General features: G+C 31.6%; 1 protein-coding gene across 2 annotated transcripts in view; it reads right to left on the bottom strand.

Moving 5' to 3' along the window:
- Positions 1-3364: 3364 nt before the first annotated feature.
- LOC145293748 (solute carrier organic anion transporter family member 2A1-like) overlaps positions 3365-15960 on the bottom strand; it is a 76523-nt gene continuing 63927 nt past the window's right edge. For both annotated transcript variants that reach the window (XM_080140227.1, XM_080140228.1), the window contains 3 exons: positions 14552-14712; positions 6974-7038; positions 3365-3740 (listed from right to left, as the gene is read on the bottom strand). In XM_080140227.1, the coding sequence (XP_079996353.1) occupies positions 3442-3740; positions 6974-7038; positions 14552-14712 (525 nt within the window). In that variant the 3' untranslated portion in view covers positions 3365-3441. The remainder of the gene's footprint in view (positions 3741-6973; positions 7039-14551; positions 14713-15960) is intronic.

Raw genomic sequence — 15960 nt, forward strand, 5'->3', positions numbered from 1 at the left:
ACTAAACTAGGTAGCATAACCTCTTGTTTGATCCCACGACTTGTTTGTCTTTTTATTGTTCAACTTAATATAGGGAAATTATTCAAGACAACAGTGGTTAATCTAAGCTTTTGTTAGTCTTCGGTCCCTTTGTATCTCTTAACTGCTCAACTAAATTTGACGAGACAATTATGACCAATTTTGTACAATTTTGTTCCTTTCTTTTTGGCGGGATTATGCGCGAGAATTACGGTTGGTAAAGGCCCAAAGGCATGATCTGTGCCCCCGATTTAATCTGATACCAACATTTTATGTGACAATTATTTTCATTTCTCCTTATTCTCACAATACGGTTTGCCAGTATCACGTTTATCTCCGACAGAATTGATATTCAATATATTTACACGCGCATGTGGACATCTAACATGTTGTTGATCTTGTCGCAATCGAAAAGTAATAACTCGATTCACTTGTTACCGTTGAAATAGCGACATTTATTTCCAGGTTCTTTCAAGAACAAATCGTGATTGTGGTTCTCGGTTTGTGTACACGTTCTTCTTTTTATAATAATTTTCTTTTTTCTTGCCTTGACGTATACATTTTCATACGCGCTTCCGCGTTGTTACACCTCTGCATGCATTTAGTGAAACAGACAGCTACATATTTAATGACAATCAAATTTAACAGGTACTTACAGGTTATTAAAGGAAATATTAGCATACATTGAGATATTCTAATCGAAAATAAAATAAATATATGCGAATAAATAGGATTAGAAATAATACAATAGAGTGACGCTATTTGTCGTCTTTATCTTAGAAGATTTAATAGGAAAGCTTTTAAAACTTCGATTTTTCTTCCTCGTCTAGAAACAATGACGTCCTTTAAGGACGACACATATAAGCTTGTGGATTTATTTAAATATTACTATATTTTACAAACAGTTCTACACGAACAAGTCTGCATTCCTTGTAGATGTGTGTTCTTTAGTTAAGAAACAGTCGATATCAAATTTTGAGAAAGGTTAGTTCAATTCAACAGAAATACTGGGGATTCACGAATACGATGCGGGGACATCATTTATTGACAACAATGGATTTCAAAGAAAATGAACGCATGGTCATAAGTATAGTTTGTTTCTTTTTTTTAATTTTAGAAAAAAAAAAGCTATGTGATTTTTTTTCTGTTATGCATAATTTTATAATAAATTTAAATATCCTGAATGAATTAATAATTCTGGTCGTAGACGGAATACAAGAATAAACTGTCTGAAAGTTCACATCCACAAAATAAAACAATCAAACAACGTCCTCAGATGGAGTAATGTTGTCACATGCCGGTAGGAGATGTTAAGAGTACACTTTCTTTTCTTTGTCGGGGTCCAAATCTAACTTCGAAATCTAGTAGGTGAAGCCATTTTTCTCACTCTACTTCTCTGTCTCACAGAAGAGACTTAGTGAGTCTGTCTCTATTCTATCATTTTTTTCATGGCAGGTTCTCAACTGAGCTTCTATTTATTGTTCACTCCCGGCAGAACACTCGCTGACATTTATGTCAACTGCTAACAACTTCACTTCAGATTATATGTGCATTTATGTCAACTGCTAACAACTTCACTTCAGATTATATGGGCATGAGGCTAAACGTAAATGTAACGATCAAAGGTTATTTCTTAGAACCGCCAGTATCGGACAGTGGGCGGGCAGGTTTCGATCCTGGCTTGAGGCAGTTGCCTATATAGCCGCACTGATGAGCTGTGGAACAGCGGAACAGTACTGTATTTATATATATATATATATATATATATATATATATATATATATATATATATATATATATACATGGTAGCGTCCAAAAGTTAAGGAACGGCCGATCATTTTTTTTTTTTTTGTTTTTTGTTTTTTTGAATGGCTTCCAACCTTATTTATGAAAAAGGAAAAAAAAGATTTGGAAGAATTTTTCAATTTTGGTAGTTAAATAATTTTTTTTTTTTTTTAATTTTTGATTTTGAATACATATTAGTTTTTTTTTTTTTACATATAAATAAAATGAATTAAATAATAAGCGTCCAAAAGTAAAGGAACGCAGAAATTTATACAAACTGTAGTACTTTTAATAACAACTTAACAAAATGTCGGTTCCGAATATTCAAAAAAAAGCTATCTATACAAGAAAAACAGCTTATTTATAACCATTAATATGAAAAGAAGTCCATAGGGGAGTTTGCTAAAATATTGAAACGGTCTAGAAGCGTTGTTTTTCGGGTTATTGAAAATAGAAACACAATGTTTACCATTGACTGAAAAGAAAAAATCGGGCCGACCCCGAATAATAACTAAGAGGGAAAATAGAAAAATCACTCGATCATCTCGTTCTGATCGCTTTAAAGATGTGGCTTCTATATCCCAGTATTCTACATCCGAAACTGGAAAAAAAATTCCGACACCGATCTCACGAAGATTAAACGAAGTTGGATTATTTTCAAGAAGTCCATGCTCAAAGCCTTTTTTTCTATTAAAAATAGAAAGGTCAGATTGTTATTCGCCGAAAAACATTTGTTTTGGGAAGAATGGGAAAAGGTTCATTTAAGTGATGAATCTAAATTCAATATTTTCAGATCAGATAAAAGTCCACACGTCACGTGTTCCCTAAGTGCGTTAAAAGTACAGTAAAATTTGGAGGGGCAGTATAATGGTATGGGTCATGATATCTTCAAAAAGAAGTGGCCCCCTTGTGGGGATTCATGGAAAAGTTAATGCTCGAATGTACAAATAATTTATAAGAGAACATGTGGTTCCTAATCTGTCTGATTCTGATATCTTTATGCAAGACAACGCACCGTGCCATAAAACAAAAATAGTTTTAGAAGAGCTAAATAGATACAATATTTGCGTTATGGATTGTCCAGCTCAGAGCCCCGACCTGAATCCAATTAAAAATATTTGGAAAATTATTAGTGATAATATCACAGAAAAAAATGTCATTCTTTATGGGAATGTATAAAATAACTCCTGGAATAATATCTCACCTATAACATGCGAACGATTGGTTCTATCTTGCAACAAAATATGATATAGTGTGAAAAACAAGGAGGTTTTCACAAAATATTGAAAGGATTATTTATTTTTCCATTAAAAATTTTCCCCGTTCCTTAAGTTTTGGACGCCGGTAATTTAATCAGATTTTTTTATATGTTAAAATCTGATATATATTAAAAATTATTTTTTTTATTTAACTACCATTATTAACCACTGAAAATTCACATCTTTGTTCCTTTTTCATAGATAAAGTTAGAAGTCATTCAAAAAAATGCTCGATTGTTCCTTAACGTTTGGACGCTACTGTAATGTAAACAATGTTCTTAAAATAAAACAAAATAAAAATATTAAAAAAATAATGTATTTTAATCTGATCATTAATGATGTCAATCGCCCCCCCCTTTATTGTTTTTATTTTCCGTAATCAATTGTTTTCTAATTTTCTATTCTTTTCTATAAATCCCGTTTCCTCTTCAGGATCGGTAGCGATTTCAGGATTCTCGTCGTTCGTTTGCCAGTCCTTTTTGTTCCGTGCGAAGTAGTAGATGACCAGAAACGTGATCGAGATGGCTACACTGGCTATAAAACGCGCCAATGAGAGTTTCAAGCGGAACTGATGAAGGTCGTACAAAACGCACAATCCACCTTTGCGCGCGGCGGATTTCCATTTAAGACAGGTCGTGTCAATAAGCTTTCCAAACACAATGGGACCAGGAATAAAACCTAACAAAGACAAAAAAAACAAAAAAACATTGTAAATTCAAAAATGCTTTCTTTATACATATCTAGCAGGCATAACTGGAGTTAATAGGTTTGGTCGGAATAACAGTATTTCAAGGTTCAAAACAGAGTCGCCAACCTAATAGCTTCCGAACTGTCAGCTAGGCTTCAGCCTCTCTCCCAGCGACCAAATATTGTATCCCTCTGCCTGTTTTACAAGTGTTATAATGGTATATGCTCCGAGGAACTACAAGCCCTTGTGCCCTCTCGACGTAAATACTCTTTCAAAACATGACAAGCAGCAAAATCCCACCCCTACACAGCAGAGATCCACAGATGCCAGAAAGTCTTCTACTCTAATAGTTTCTTCCCCAGAACTGCTAGACTTTGGTATTCGCTTCTGGGTCCCTGCTTCTTCGACTGTATGTATATGCAGAATTTTAAGTCCCTTCATATTATCCCTGCAATTAGGTCCAAGATCGTAGCCCTCTACATCAAAGTGGATACCTGACTTGTTTGGGTTGAAAATTCAATAAAATTATGTATATATCTGATTTAATATCTACCTTATGAAATGCCGGGGTGGGTGGAGGTCAGCTACATATATAAACCCTGATTTTCCCATATGTGTCCACTTCGTTCCTTAGTTAGACTGTTTTAATATCCAAAATGTTTTTTTTTTTTTTTAGTTCCAGCTTTCTATATAGGTGCCACTTTGACCCAATGGCACTTCCTTAAAGCCCATTTTCTGGTATACTTCATTTTCTGTCTGGATTAACCTGTGTTGATTATGATCAAATCTACATTATAGAAACTCAACGAAATCTGAACAGAGGACATTTTCTCTCATATTATAGAGTATGGTAATTATTTTGACTTTTAAAATACAAACTTTCTAAAAGTAATACAGAATAAAGCAATACATCGTTTAATTGAATCCTCTCTCATTTCCCCACTTGGTCAATATAATAAAACAAAGGAAAGAGTTCTATTATAATATCTCCCCGCCTATTAAACACTGTCATTAATGAAAATAATTTGGATACCGGTTAATTCTAAATGTGTACCGTAGTATGCGCATATATGTATACATTAACTAGATTGGTCTGTATAATAATATAAGCATTATGTCTGATTCCGCAGCTACCTTATTATGCACTGAGTTTTATGTATGGCTGAGATAAGAGAACTGTATTTTGTGAGTCCCGATCGTTTTATATGTCTACATCGTTCTTAAAGCTGTTGATTTTATCGGTAGACTGTCTCAGTAGCTTAGGATATGTACATTAAAAAAGTGGTTTTGTGCACTACTTATCTAGCATATATAGATCTCATTTACATATGTGGATAATATTACACATAAATAACAAGACTCGGTTAGTCTGAGTGTGAGTTAACCAGAAGCCACCGAAGGCCGAGCCGAGAGCAGATATGTTCTCCAGCCAAGACTCTCTTACCTGACAACCATTATGTAAATATACTGAAAATATACTTTTCCTAAAACACTTCTTATTGATCTACCTTTGTTTGTTGAGTCTTCATTTATATTGCCTTATACGTTATTTGGTTCAACCTGCAAACATAACTTTCCCCTTGTTTTCTTTTTATCAATCATGAATACAACATTTCTTGAAGTGTATCAATAATATATAGCATAACATTCCTTCTATATTTTCTATAAATACAAACCCTTCTGATTTTTCTACTAGTTGTTTTAATTCTAATTTTAATTTTACGGGCGAATTTGCATTATCTATCTATCTATATATCTATAAAAGTGAAAGTGTATGTGTGTGTGTCTGCGTGTGTACATTTCCCTACGCAATAACTCTGTCAATTTTTAGTCTACAGACTCGAAATTTGATATACAGGTTACTGAGATTTGGGAAAATCGATGTGATCGGTTTTTGGCCGGAGACTTGGCGATTTAGAAGTAAAAGTTCAACGAGTTGAGAACTCTACCAAACTCCTTCGACAATTTTGGGTCTAAACACATGAAATTTTAGATATAGGTTCGTTGGACATGAATCTAACATAACTTGAGTTGAGCCCAAAACGATTAATTTTAAGGGGGCAAAATTTAAAAAAAATTGACCGCTTTTTTTTGCTCAACATACACCTCCAAATACCCGGGCAACGCCGGGCACACATACTAGTATATCTATAAAAGGGAACGTGTATCTGTGTGTGTGCTATGTGTGTGTGTACATTTTCCAACGCAATAACTCTGTCAATTTTAGACATTTGATATGCAGGGTACTGAGATTTGGGAAGATCTTGGTAACCCGTTTTTGGCCAGAAATTCGGCTTTTAAGGGGTCAAAGTTCAACAATTTGACCTTAGAGAACTGTACCAAACTCCTCCGAAAATGTTGGGTCTTAACACTTGAAATTTTAGTTATAGGTGCCTTGGACATGGATCTAACGGAATAACATGATTTGAGCCCAAAACAATAAATGGTAAGGGGTCATAATAGGGGTCAAAGTTTAAAAAATTGACGGCTTTTTTTTTTCTTTTTCTTTTTTTTTTTTTTTTTTTGATCAACAAACACCTCCAAACATCCGGGTAACGCCGGGCTAAAATGCTAGTAGTAAAATACTACAGAGATGTTTATGCATTAAAATAGATTTAGGAATTCGAATTTATAAACAATAAACAGTGGAATTGATCCACTAACAAACTAGAGATATAAGTAAGTGGAGCAGAACGATTCGAGTAAAACACGGGAGGAGGTTGATGTGGAAGCATTCGACTGAGCTAATCAAGAGCCGATTGGAGGACTCAACGGAGAAAGCATAATAAATTCCTGAGATAAAAACCTTATAGCGAAAATTAGAACAAACGAGGAAAAAAGAACTCTGTTGTAACTGATTCACAGTAAAATGTTTTATTGCAGTGCCAAGATACGACGGGAGCCTCAATCTAATTTTAGTAGTTCGTTATCAAACGGCCATTGTGTGCCTATATTGAATCCGTCCCGAATTACTCACTTTTGCCTTGCCCATATAACGTGAACTCTGTTTTAATATGTGTAAACACGCAAACCCACACACGCCCACAACGAAAATTTCTAACCACTAGACGAGACACGAGCATCGGTTTCCTACACACGTATATTTATATAGACTAGACGTGCACGAACACACGCATATACACTCGTTATATACTACCCCATTATACAACATTAATTCTACTCAGTGGCTATGCTGTATAAATAATTTTCTTGGTTTACTTACCTAAGAGAGACAATAAAAAACTCTGTACTCCCAACGCAAAAGGTTTGTCTGCTTCATTGATACTCCTAAAAAAGCAAAAACACAAATACTATATTACAAAGACTTATATAAAGAAAACCATGCTTTACTTTCACTGGAACTCATTTCTAAATTTTTTGTAACAATAAAAACACTTCTTCTAATAAATGGTTTATACAGTTTATAATACCATCTCAACACTTCAGAGTTAACATGGAAAGCGATATTATTTTATTCAAATATTTATGCTTTATTACCAGTGTATATATTTATAAGATGTCCAATGATGAAGAATATTATAAATAAATTGAAAAATATTTGAATATTTTTAAAGACGTTTTAAGGCCGTCTTTCTTTATATTCGATTTGAAAACGGATATGTTATAGTTTTCAGGAAAGAATTCATGCGGTAATGTGTTTCACACACGGAAAGCCCTTGGAAAGGAATTCTGGTCATGAATATTCCACCTTATAATATATGTTAGTTCTATAATTACCTATCTATCTATCTATCTATCTGTTTTTCAGTATTAAAATGGCGACTATTTAGGAATTACATAGATTCGCATTGTTTCCAGTCGTCCTGCACTTATTCTTACCAAACAGTCCCAGTTAAGGGGACGTATTGGGATTCAGCAACACTTGTCTCATAATTACACGCGCAATCACCCTCCCAGGAGGTAGGGGGTATTCATTGTCTTTGGACTAAATGGAAGCATTTATTTTTATCTATCAATTTATTTTCCTCTATCTCCTTCCTCCCACTACTCTGACTATATATATATATATATATATATATATATATATATATATATATATATATATATATATATATGATTATCAGTGAGTACTCAATGTAGGACATATATAGTATGTTTCTTATCCAAACATTGTTGGTTGCATATGTGCATACATCGATTCATTTTTGGTCTGATAAGGTGTTATCTTTAATTGGGATTCCACTGAAACAGGTATTCACATATGTAACCGATAATGTTTGTACAATAAACATACTATATATATGGATATATACGTATATAGAGAGAGACATATATATATATATATATATATATATATAAATATCTACACATGCATAGTTATACGTACACACACACACACGTATATATATATATATATATATATATATATATATATATATATATATATATATATATATATATATATGTCTCGGAAGTAGAGTGAAAAGCACATCTAATTTTTCTTTTATTAATATTATTTTTTTTTCCTTGTACACATGTTTGTGAATTATTCCATGGATTTCTGCCTTTGGATCATTATGGACAATCTTCTTCCAATTACAGGATGTCTTTGGATTTTACTTGTACAAATGGAAATTCTTTTAACTTTCTTGAAGTTTTACATTTGGATTTTACCGTCACTGGATTTTTTATCTTCCACCAGACTATCCATTCATGTGTAATCACCTTTTTTCTTTACCGTATTCCCTCTGCTTAACTTATTTTGTTTTCAAGTAAGATCTTTGACTTACTTGTTGTTTCATCAAATACTTCTGCATGCAAAATTCGATCCCGCATTTTGCTAATTCCTACCCTCTGATGAGAAGGAAGGTATTTCTTCGAAACTCCGCGGATTAAGGACTATCAATTTATCTAGTGTTTCCTTTTCAGATTAAATATGTTTTTAACTCATTTCAAAGTGTTTTTTAACATATTTTATTAACTGTTTGCTCATATCACATATATATATATACATATATACATATACATATATATATATATATATATATATATATATATATATATATCATTACATAATGTATACGTACATATATTTACATATTTTATTAGTTTTACAGAAGCATTGATATGTAGCTAAACATTCATGAGCATGTTTTGGACAGTCAGACTCTTCAGGCGATGTTGCTATATATAAATATAAATACAAGCAGGGAGACCCGACCTTGCCCGGGGTTGAATGGCGATCAACAAATATTTCACACTCTTATATTTTTATTATCATGATAATCCATGAAATCCCCGGGAGGGAGCTTCCCATGCCTCCATGCAATAACTTGGTCCAAAATGTATGTTATTTTACATTGCACTCTAGAGTACGTACTGTTTCTTTTACGAAATTATTTAACATAAACTTCTTTCCAGTTAACGAAAATAAAAACATTAAGAAACTTACGTACGGGGTTTGAACCTATAGATCACGTCATATAAAAGAAAAAACACGTAAATTTTCAAATCGATATGGACATATGGCTTTACCGGTGATAGATAAATAAAATAACCGTTTCGATTATAGATTATCGGTAATTTTCGGATGTATTCTAAGACAAAACTACCAAACTTATACATTAATGTTCTGTAAATTTGAAAGAAAATATCTTCAGTCGTTTCGGAGTCTATAAGAACTCCCTAACACACACAGAGACAAAGTTGCATTTATATATATATATATATATATATATATATATATATATATATATATATATATATATATATATATATATATACGTGTGTGCGTGTGTTTTATTTTTTTATTACCGTTTCATCTGTTTGATTACATAAGTTTCAGATGTTGGACCATGTTTACGATCAAACAGCCTTGTCAGACGAGGCTGTTATATCGTAAACATAGTCCAACATCTGAAACATATGTAACCAAACAGATAAAACAGTAATAAAAAATAAAACACATATTTGCTCTGCCATAGTATTGAGCACTCTCTTCAGGTTTTTACTAATTACCAGTTTTACCATATATATATATATATATATATATATATATATATATATATATATATATGTGTGTGTGTGTGTATGTATGTATAGTTCTCTCTCTCTCTTTCTCTCTCTCTCTCACTATATATTTCCATAGATTTCTAGGAAAAACAACATATTCTATGAAATATTTGATAAACAAATTATCATCCATCTGATGTTTTGAATAATTCCTACGCGCTGATTATATGTAAGCACTTTGTAAATAAACGCCCTTGTTCCTTCAAGTTTATTGTCGACTTGTTTCCCATTCATAACTATTCGCCTCCGCACCTTGCGTTGAAAATGAGTGAACCTATTTACATTATGATTTGAAGACCTCACCGTAAGCAAAAATAAAATGATTAAGGATAAATTGCGGTTTCTATTTGATTTTCCCGTGTTTGTGTGTGTGTGTGTGTGTGTGTGTGTTTTGTTTTTGTTTTGTTTGTTTCTGTTTCTGTCCCTCGCCCTATTTTCAATTTTCATGATATTTTATCATTGGCATTTCCCAACCACTATTTTGAATAAGTTTCGATATCGCTTAACCCGCTTTTAAGTTGTTGTTGTTTTTTTTTTTTGCGTTTTAGTTTATCATGTAAAATAATGCTGCTCTATTCATATATGTATATATATATATATATATATATATATATATACTTAAATATATATATATATGTATATATACATATATACATGCATACATATATATATACATATATACATACATATATGCACATATATGTATACATATATATAAATATATATATAAAAATATAAATATATATATATAAATATATATAAAAATATAAATATATATATATAAAATATATAAATATAAATATATATAAATATATATAAATTGATAGAAATATTAATATATATAAATATATAAATATATATATATATATATATATATATATATATATATATATACAATTAAAAATATTATTCTTAGATGCTTGACAACTTTTGATACAGAATAATATTTTTAAAAAGTTAATTCTTGAAGCGTCATATATTAGAACCCTTCAACCCACTATAAATTATATAGCATTCGAGAAAAGCAGTAACGTTCTAAAATGTCTTGCGTATTTCGTATTGGACGAACTTTGTAAGCGGTGCTCATCGAACTTTATTATTAATCGACTTCATCTACATATTTTAACTCATCGCCGTTTACTGTATATTTTAGTTTTCACTTTTTATTCTCATTTTTGCTCCTTCGCACGTTTACTTCAACACCTGATGATGATTCGAGAACGAATCGAAAGCGCTCGTATTCTTGAACAATTCTTGAACTTTTATTAATATTTTTGATTTTGTTACAAAAAAGATTATACGGAAAGTCGAAAAATTAAAAAAAAAAAGAATCATAAAGCAAAGTGTCCCCGTTACATTTAATAACATTTACGTGGTTATATATATATATATATATATATATATATATATATATATATATATATATATATATATATATATATATGAACAAATGATTAATTAAACATGTTAAAAAACCCTTGAAAAAGAGTTAAAAACATATTTAATTTTAAAAAGGAAGCACAAGATAAGTGGATAGTCCTTAATCCGCGGAGTTTCGAAGTAATTCTCTCCTTCTAAACAGAGGGCGGGAATTAGCAAAATGCGGGATCGGATTTTGCATGTAAAAGTATTTAATTAAACCACAAGTAAGTCACAGATCTTACTTGGTTAAAAAAGGGGTGAGGTAAGGGGAATAGGAGGTAAAAGAAAAAATGATAAAAAGATTTCACATGAATGGATAGTCCGGTAAAGGGTAAAAAATTCAAGAATGCTAAAATCCAAATACGGTCGAATTAAAAAGTTCCAATCCAACAAGTAAGTTCCAAAGGAATCGCGTAACTGGAATTTACTTGATTCTTCCGGCCTTGGCAGACGTGGTTTAAATATTCTCTCCAGTGCTTTTTTCTGTGCATATTTGAACTTTAGTTTTAATGATTTTGAACTCATGCCATTTGTGATTTTTTTCCAAGGAATTCTGCCTTTTGGATCATTTTGGACCATCTTCAAGTTACGCGATCTATGTAGTCGAATTCGTTTTTGTCTAGTTGTTTTTTTTTTTTGTAGTTTTATCCTTCGATATCCGAAGAACAAAATACTAAATAAAAACAATGTAAACAACAACAAAATAAACAATAAAAAATAGACACCATGACAAAAGTAAAACCAACACTAGCAGAAATAATAATAATAATAATAATAATAATAATAATAATAATAATAATAATAATAATAACAAACCAACCCCGGACAAGAACAGTCATACTATAAATAAAAATACTAATGACGAACAAGATAAATGCAACTGTAGACACCGCACACATTGCCCAGTTTAAAATAAAGGTCTAACAAATAGCGTAGTTTATCAGGCAACAATATTTGCGACAGAAAACCCGAATAATAAGTGATATTACGTAGGCATGGCTTCCTTAGATTTCAAAACCCGATACTATGACCACAAAAGTACATTCAACAATAAAAACATCGTATAAAAACAACACTAGCGAATAAATACTGGGAACTCAAAGAAAGCGGACATTCGCCGGTAGTCGAATGGAAAATAATAAGACAAGCTACCACGTGTAGGCATTTAGATGACCCATGTAAATTATCCCTTCATGAAAAATTTACTATCCTGTACCTTACAGAACCCCAAAATCTATTAAACTGTAGAAGAGAAATAGCAAATAACTTTGTTCACAAAATAAAACTTATTCTAGGATAGCGATAAAAAATAGCTTTAAAACTAACAAAAACAATAGAAAATAAACAAATAAATAAATTAAATAAACATAATATACATAAACGATCACACATATATGTATGTATATGTATATATATGTATATATATGTGCATATATGTATGTACACATATGTATATTTATATATATATATATATATATATATATATATATGTATATATATATATAAAGGAAAAGGTCTGCCTTAAACCACTAACCTAGTTCTAAAACAGATCCTTTGTTCAATAAAATGCATGCCCATTAGCTGATAGGAAGGGAGGCGGTTGATATTAGAAAGCTGATTGGCTAACTAAAATCCTCAACAGAAGAGCACCATATAAAAACGAGAAACAACCACAGAATTCGCGCATAAGCCTGCCGAATCCTAAAGTGGATGAAACGCCGAATATTCAGTGTTGCTTAATCGCCATATATATTTTATAAATTACTATATATACAGATATATATATATATATATTCAATAACTTGTGCTCGTGGTTATGTCTATTTATTTTTAGCGCCTTTTTTAATCGCCGAACAAATACGTCCATAATATTCTCATAAACTGCTCAGGTGATGGATGTAACCTTAGTGAGCGCTTCTCTTTTTTACGTTATGATTCTTTGATCAATTAGCCCAGGAGTTTGCCAACTGCAAACCGTTGCAAATTGTTAACCCCCAATATGAATCCAACTGTAGGCCGTAAATAACGATACGCGTTTTCTTTAACTGGGGTTAATTAAAAAATAAGGCTGTCTATGGTTACAACATATCAACAATCGATGTGTTATGTTATACTTGAATAATAATAATAATAATAATAATAATAATAATAATAATAATAATAATAATTTCTTATCAATGGCATAATATTTGAAAAATGATTGTATATCGAATTTCAATGTCCAATTAAGTTATAAAATATAACCCCATTTGTAGGAAGTTATTGGCTTTCGTGGAATACATTGCTCTCAGACTAGGAACTTTCTGCATTGACCCAGGCCGTGTCTAGTTTTGGATATGGTGAATTTAAGAGAATTGAGAACTAGACTGACTGACTTGATCGGTATTCATGGGACTATGTTTTTCTTTCGCCCAAAAGTCTATAGGATAAGGTATGTCTTTTTATATGTCTTTCGTGGACGATTAGATCTTGGCCGGGCAATGCCCAGAGGTTTGCTAGTCGACGACTCTGATGATTATTTAAGCAAAAAGTTTTGCCAGCTAAAATATGTTTTTTAGATTAATCCAAATATATAGAGTAAGTATTTACTTACATTGATTTAAAAATGTAACTTAAAAATGGTGTAATAAAATTTAGTTGACAAGGTTGCCAGTCGAAGTCCATTCAGACCATGATGTCTCCAAGTAGAGAGAATCAAAAATGGCGATAGTCAGAATAAGCAAAGTTTGCTTTCGTATTAGCTGTATCACCGAAAGAGGTCTCTGGTACTGGTAACTACCTGACCGAAACATGCTCATGACTGTGTAACAATATATTATTTCTTACATAAAAACAAATAAAGCGTATGCCATGCTCTAAATCTGGTTTTGACCACTCTTATATTAACCTCGTTAAACTCCATTGGTTACACGGAAAAAAATTACCTCAGATTATATGTATAAATATATATATATATATATATATATATATATATATATATACATATATATATATATTGATATATACATTGAACTTCTTATATATATATATATATATATATATATATATATATATATATATATATATATATATATACACACACAACAGGATTACTGAAAAACAAAACAAAAATACTGTATATTGAATAGGACCTATGGTATGAATTTAGGCAATGTCGTTCTACACCAGATATTTTAATGGTCATCTCTGATAAGGCATTGATAAGTCGGCGCTGTAGCCCTTGATATATCCAAATGATGAACCTATATACATTCCTGACTTGAAAAAATATTCAACTATAGCAATGGGATTCATATCAAAAGAAAAATCTAAAAAGCACCAACCGTTCAGCCGTGGTTTACTTTACCTTAAAAGTAAGATATAGTCTGGCATGATTGTCATGCATTGTAAGAGGGAAGCAATTAACCCAACGATTGTAGCCGGCCAAAGATTGGTGCACTTGGTTGGGCAATAACTGGGTACAGCGGTCTTCGTCAGCTCTTGCACACAGTTACAATTAATGTATGTCTGAAAATAAAGTGATTCAATGAATTAATAATCTATTTACGTATCGATATGATGTGGCTTATATATTTTTTTATTTCTACATTTAATCTTGGTCTATTTATGTTGGATATCCCAGCCCATTTAAACACAGAACACAGTGGGCGATTTTTCTATGTGTTTACACGAAACATGAACACATACACACACAAACATTTATATATATATGTATATATATATATACATATATATATATATATATATATATATATATATATATATATATATATATATATATATATATATATATAGACACGTCTGATTGAACACGACAGAGCTGTTCCTTTTTCCGATCTTTCTGGATATCTTTTCCATTTGCCGAGCGGTATTTTTAATTTCGGCTAGCATCTTACATAAAATGGAACACTGTGAAGAGAAAGTGCTATTCTATTCGGTTTGCCCAGCTTCCCAGAGTGTATCATTGTTCTCAAAAGATCTTCTGACCAATGCACGAGATATTATGGACCAAATAGTGTCGATTGGGTTAAAATCTGGGATTTGACCTGGCCAAAATATCACATTAATTGAATTAAACGAAGGCCATGTCCGGGAGCATCAGGAGCATCACTAACAAGACAAAATCTTGGTTCATCTAACCAGAAAACATTCCTGAACCAGTCCGTATCTTTCTTGTCATAACACGAGAAAAATCTCTTTATATCGTTCATGTTTTTCTTAGATAAAAAAATGGCTTCTGTGCGCACCTTTTAGAGGAAAACCCCATTTCTTTTATTTGTCTATATACTGTATATCTGGAAAAAAGAATTTCCAGCCTCTGTTTTGAATTCCTTGACATGGTCAACATAAGTTTTCTTTCGATTCTTCAAAACAGTTAATTTAAGCCTGTGGTCGTCCTTCAAAGTGGGTGATCTAGGGCGACCAGATCCAGATTTTCCTTTTCATAAGCGTTCGACTTCGAACCTTTGACTGATTCGCTTCACTACAGAAAGAGATGTTTTCACATTTTTCTTTTCTTAAAATATCAAAAATCTGATTGTAAGTCATTTTGGAATGCCTTAATCCTGCAATTCGTTTTTTAAATATCCTCACGAAGATGCGGTCTTACCAGTTTTATGATTAATTTTTTTCACTTATTAAAATAATGATCTGCAAAATAGAAATTTTCAGGTTAAATGAACAAAAATTCATGGAAAAATACATTTCTTTCACTCTTAGCCAATTTTTCTTGCTCCTGGGCATATATATATATAT

The sequence above is a fragment of the Euprymna scolopes genome, chromosome 15 (assembly GCF_053919585.1).
Source record: "Euprymna scolopes isolate OS-2025 chromosome 15, ASM5391958v1, whole genome shotgun sequence".
NCBI lineage: Eukaryota > Metazoa > Mollusca > Cephalopoda > Sepiida > Sepiolidae > Euprymna > Euprymna scolopes.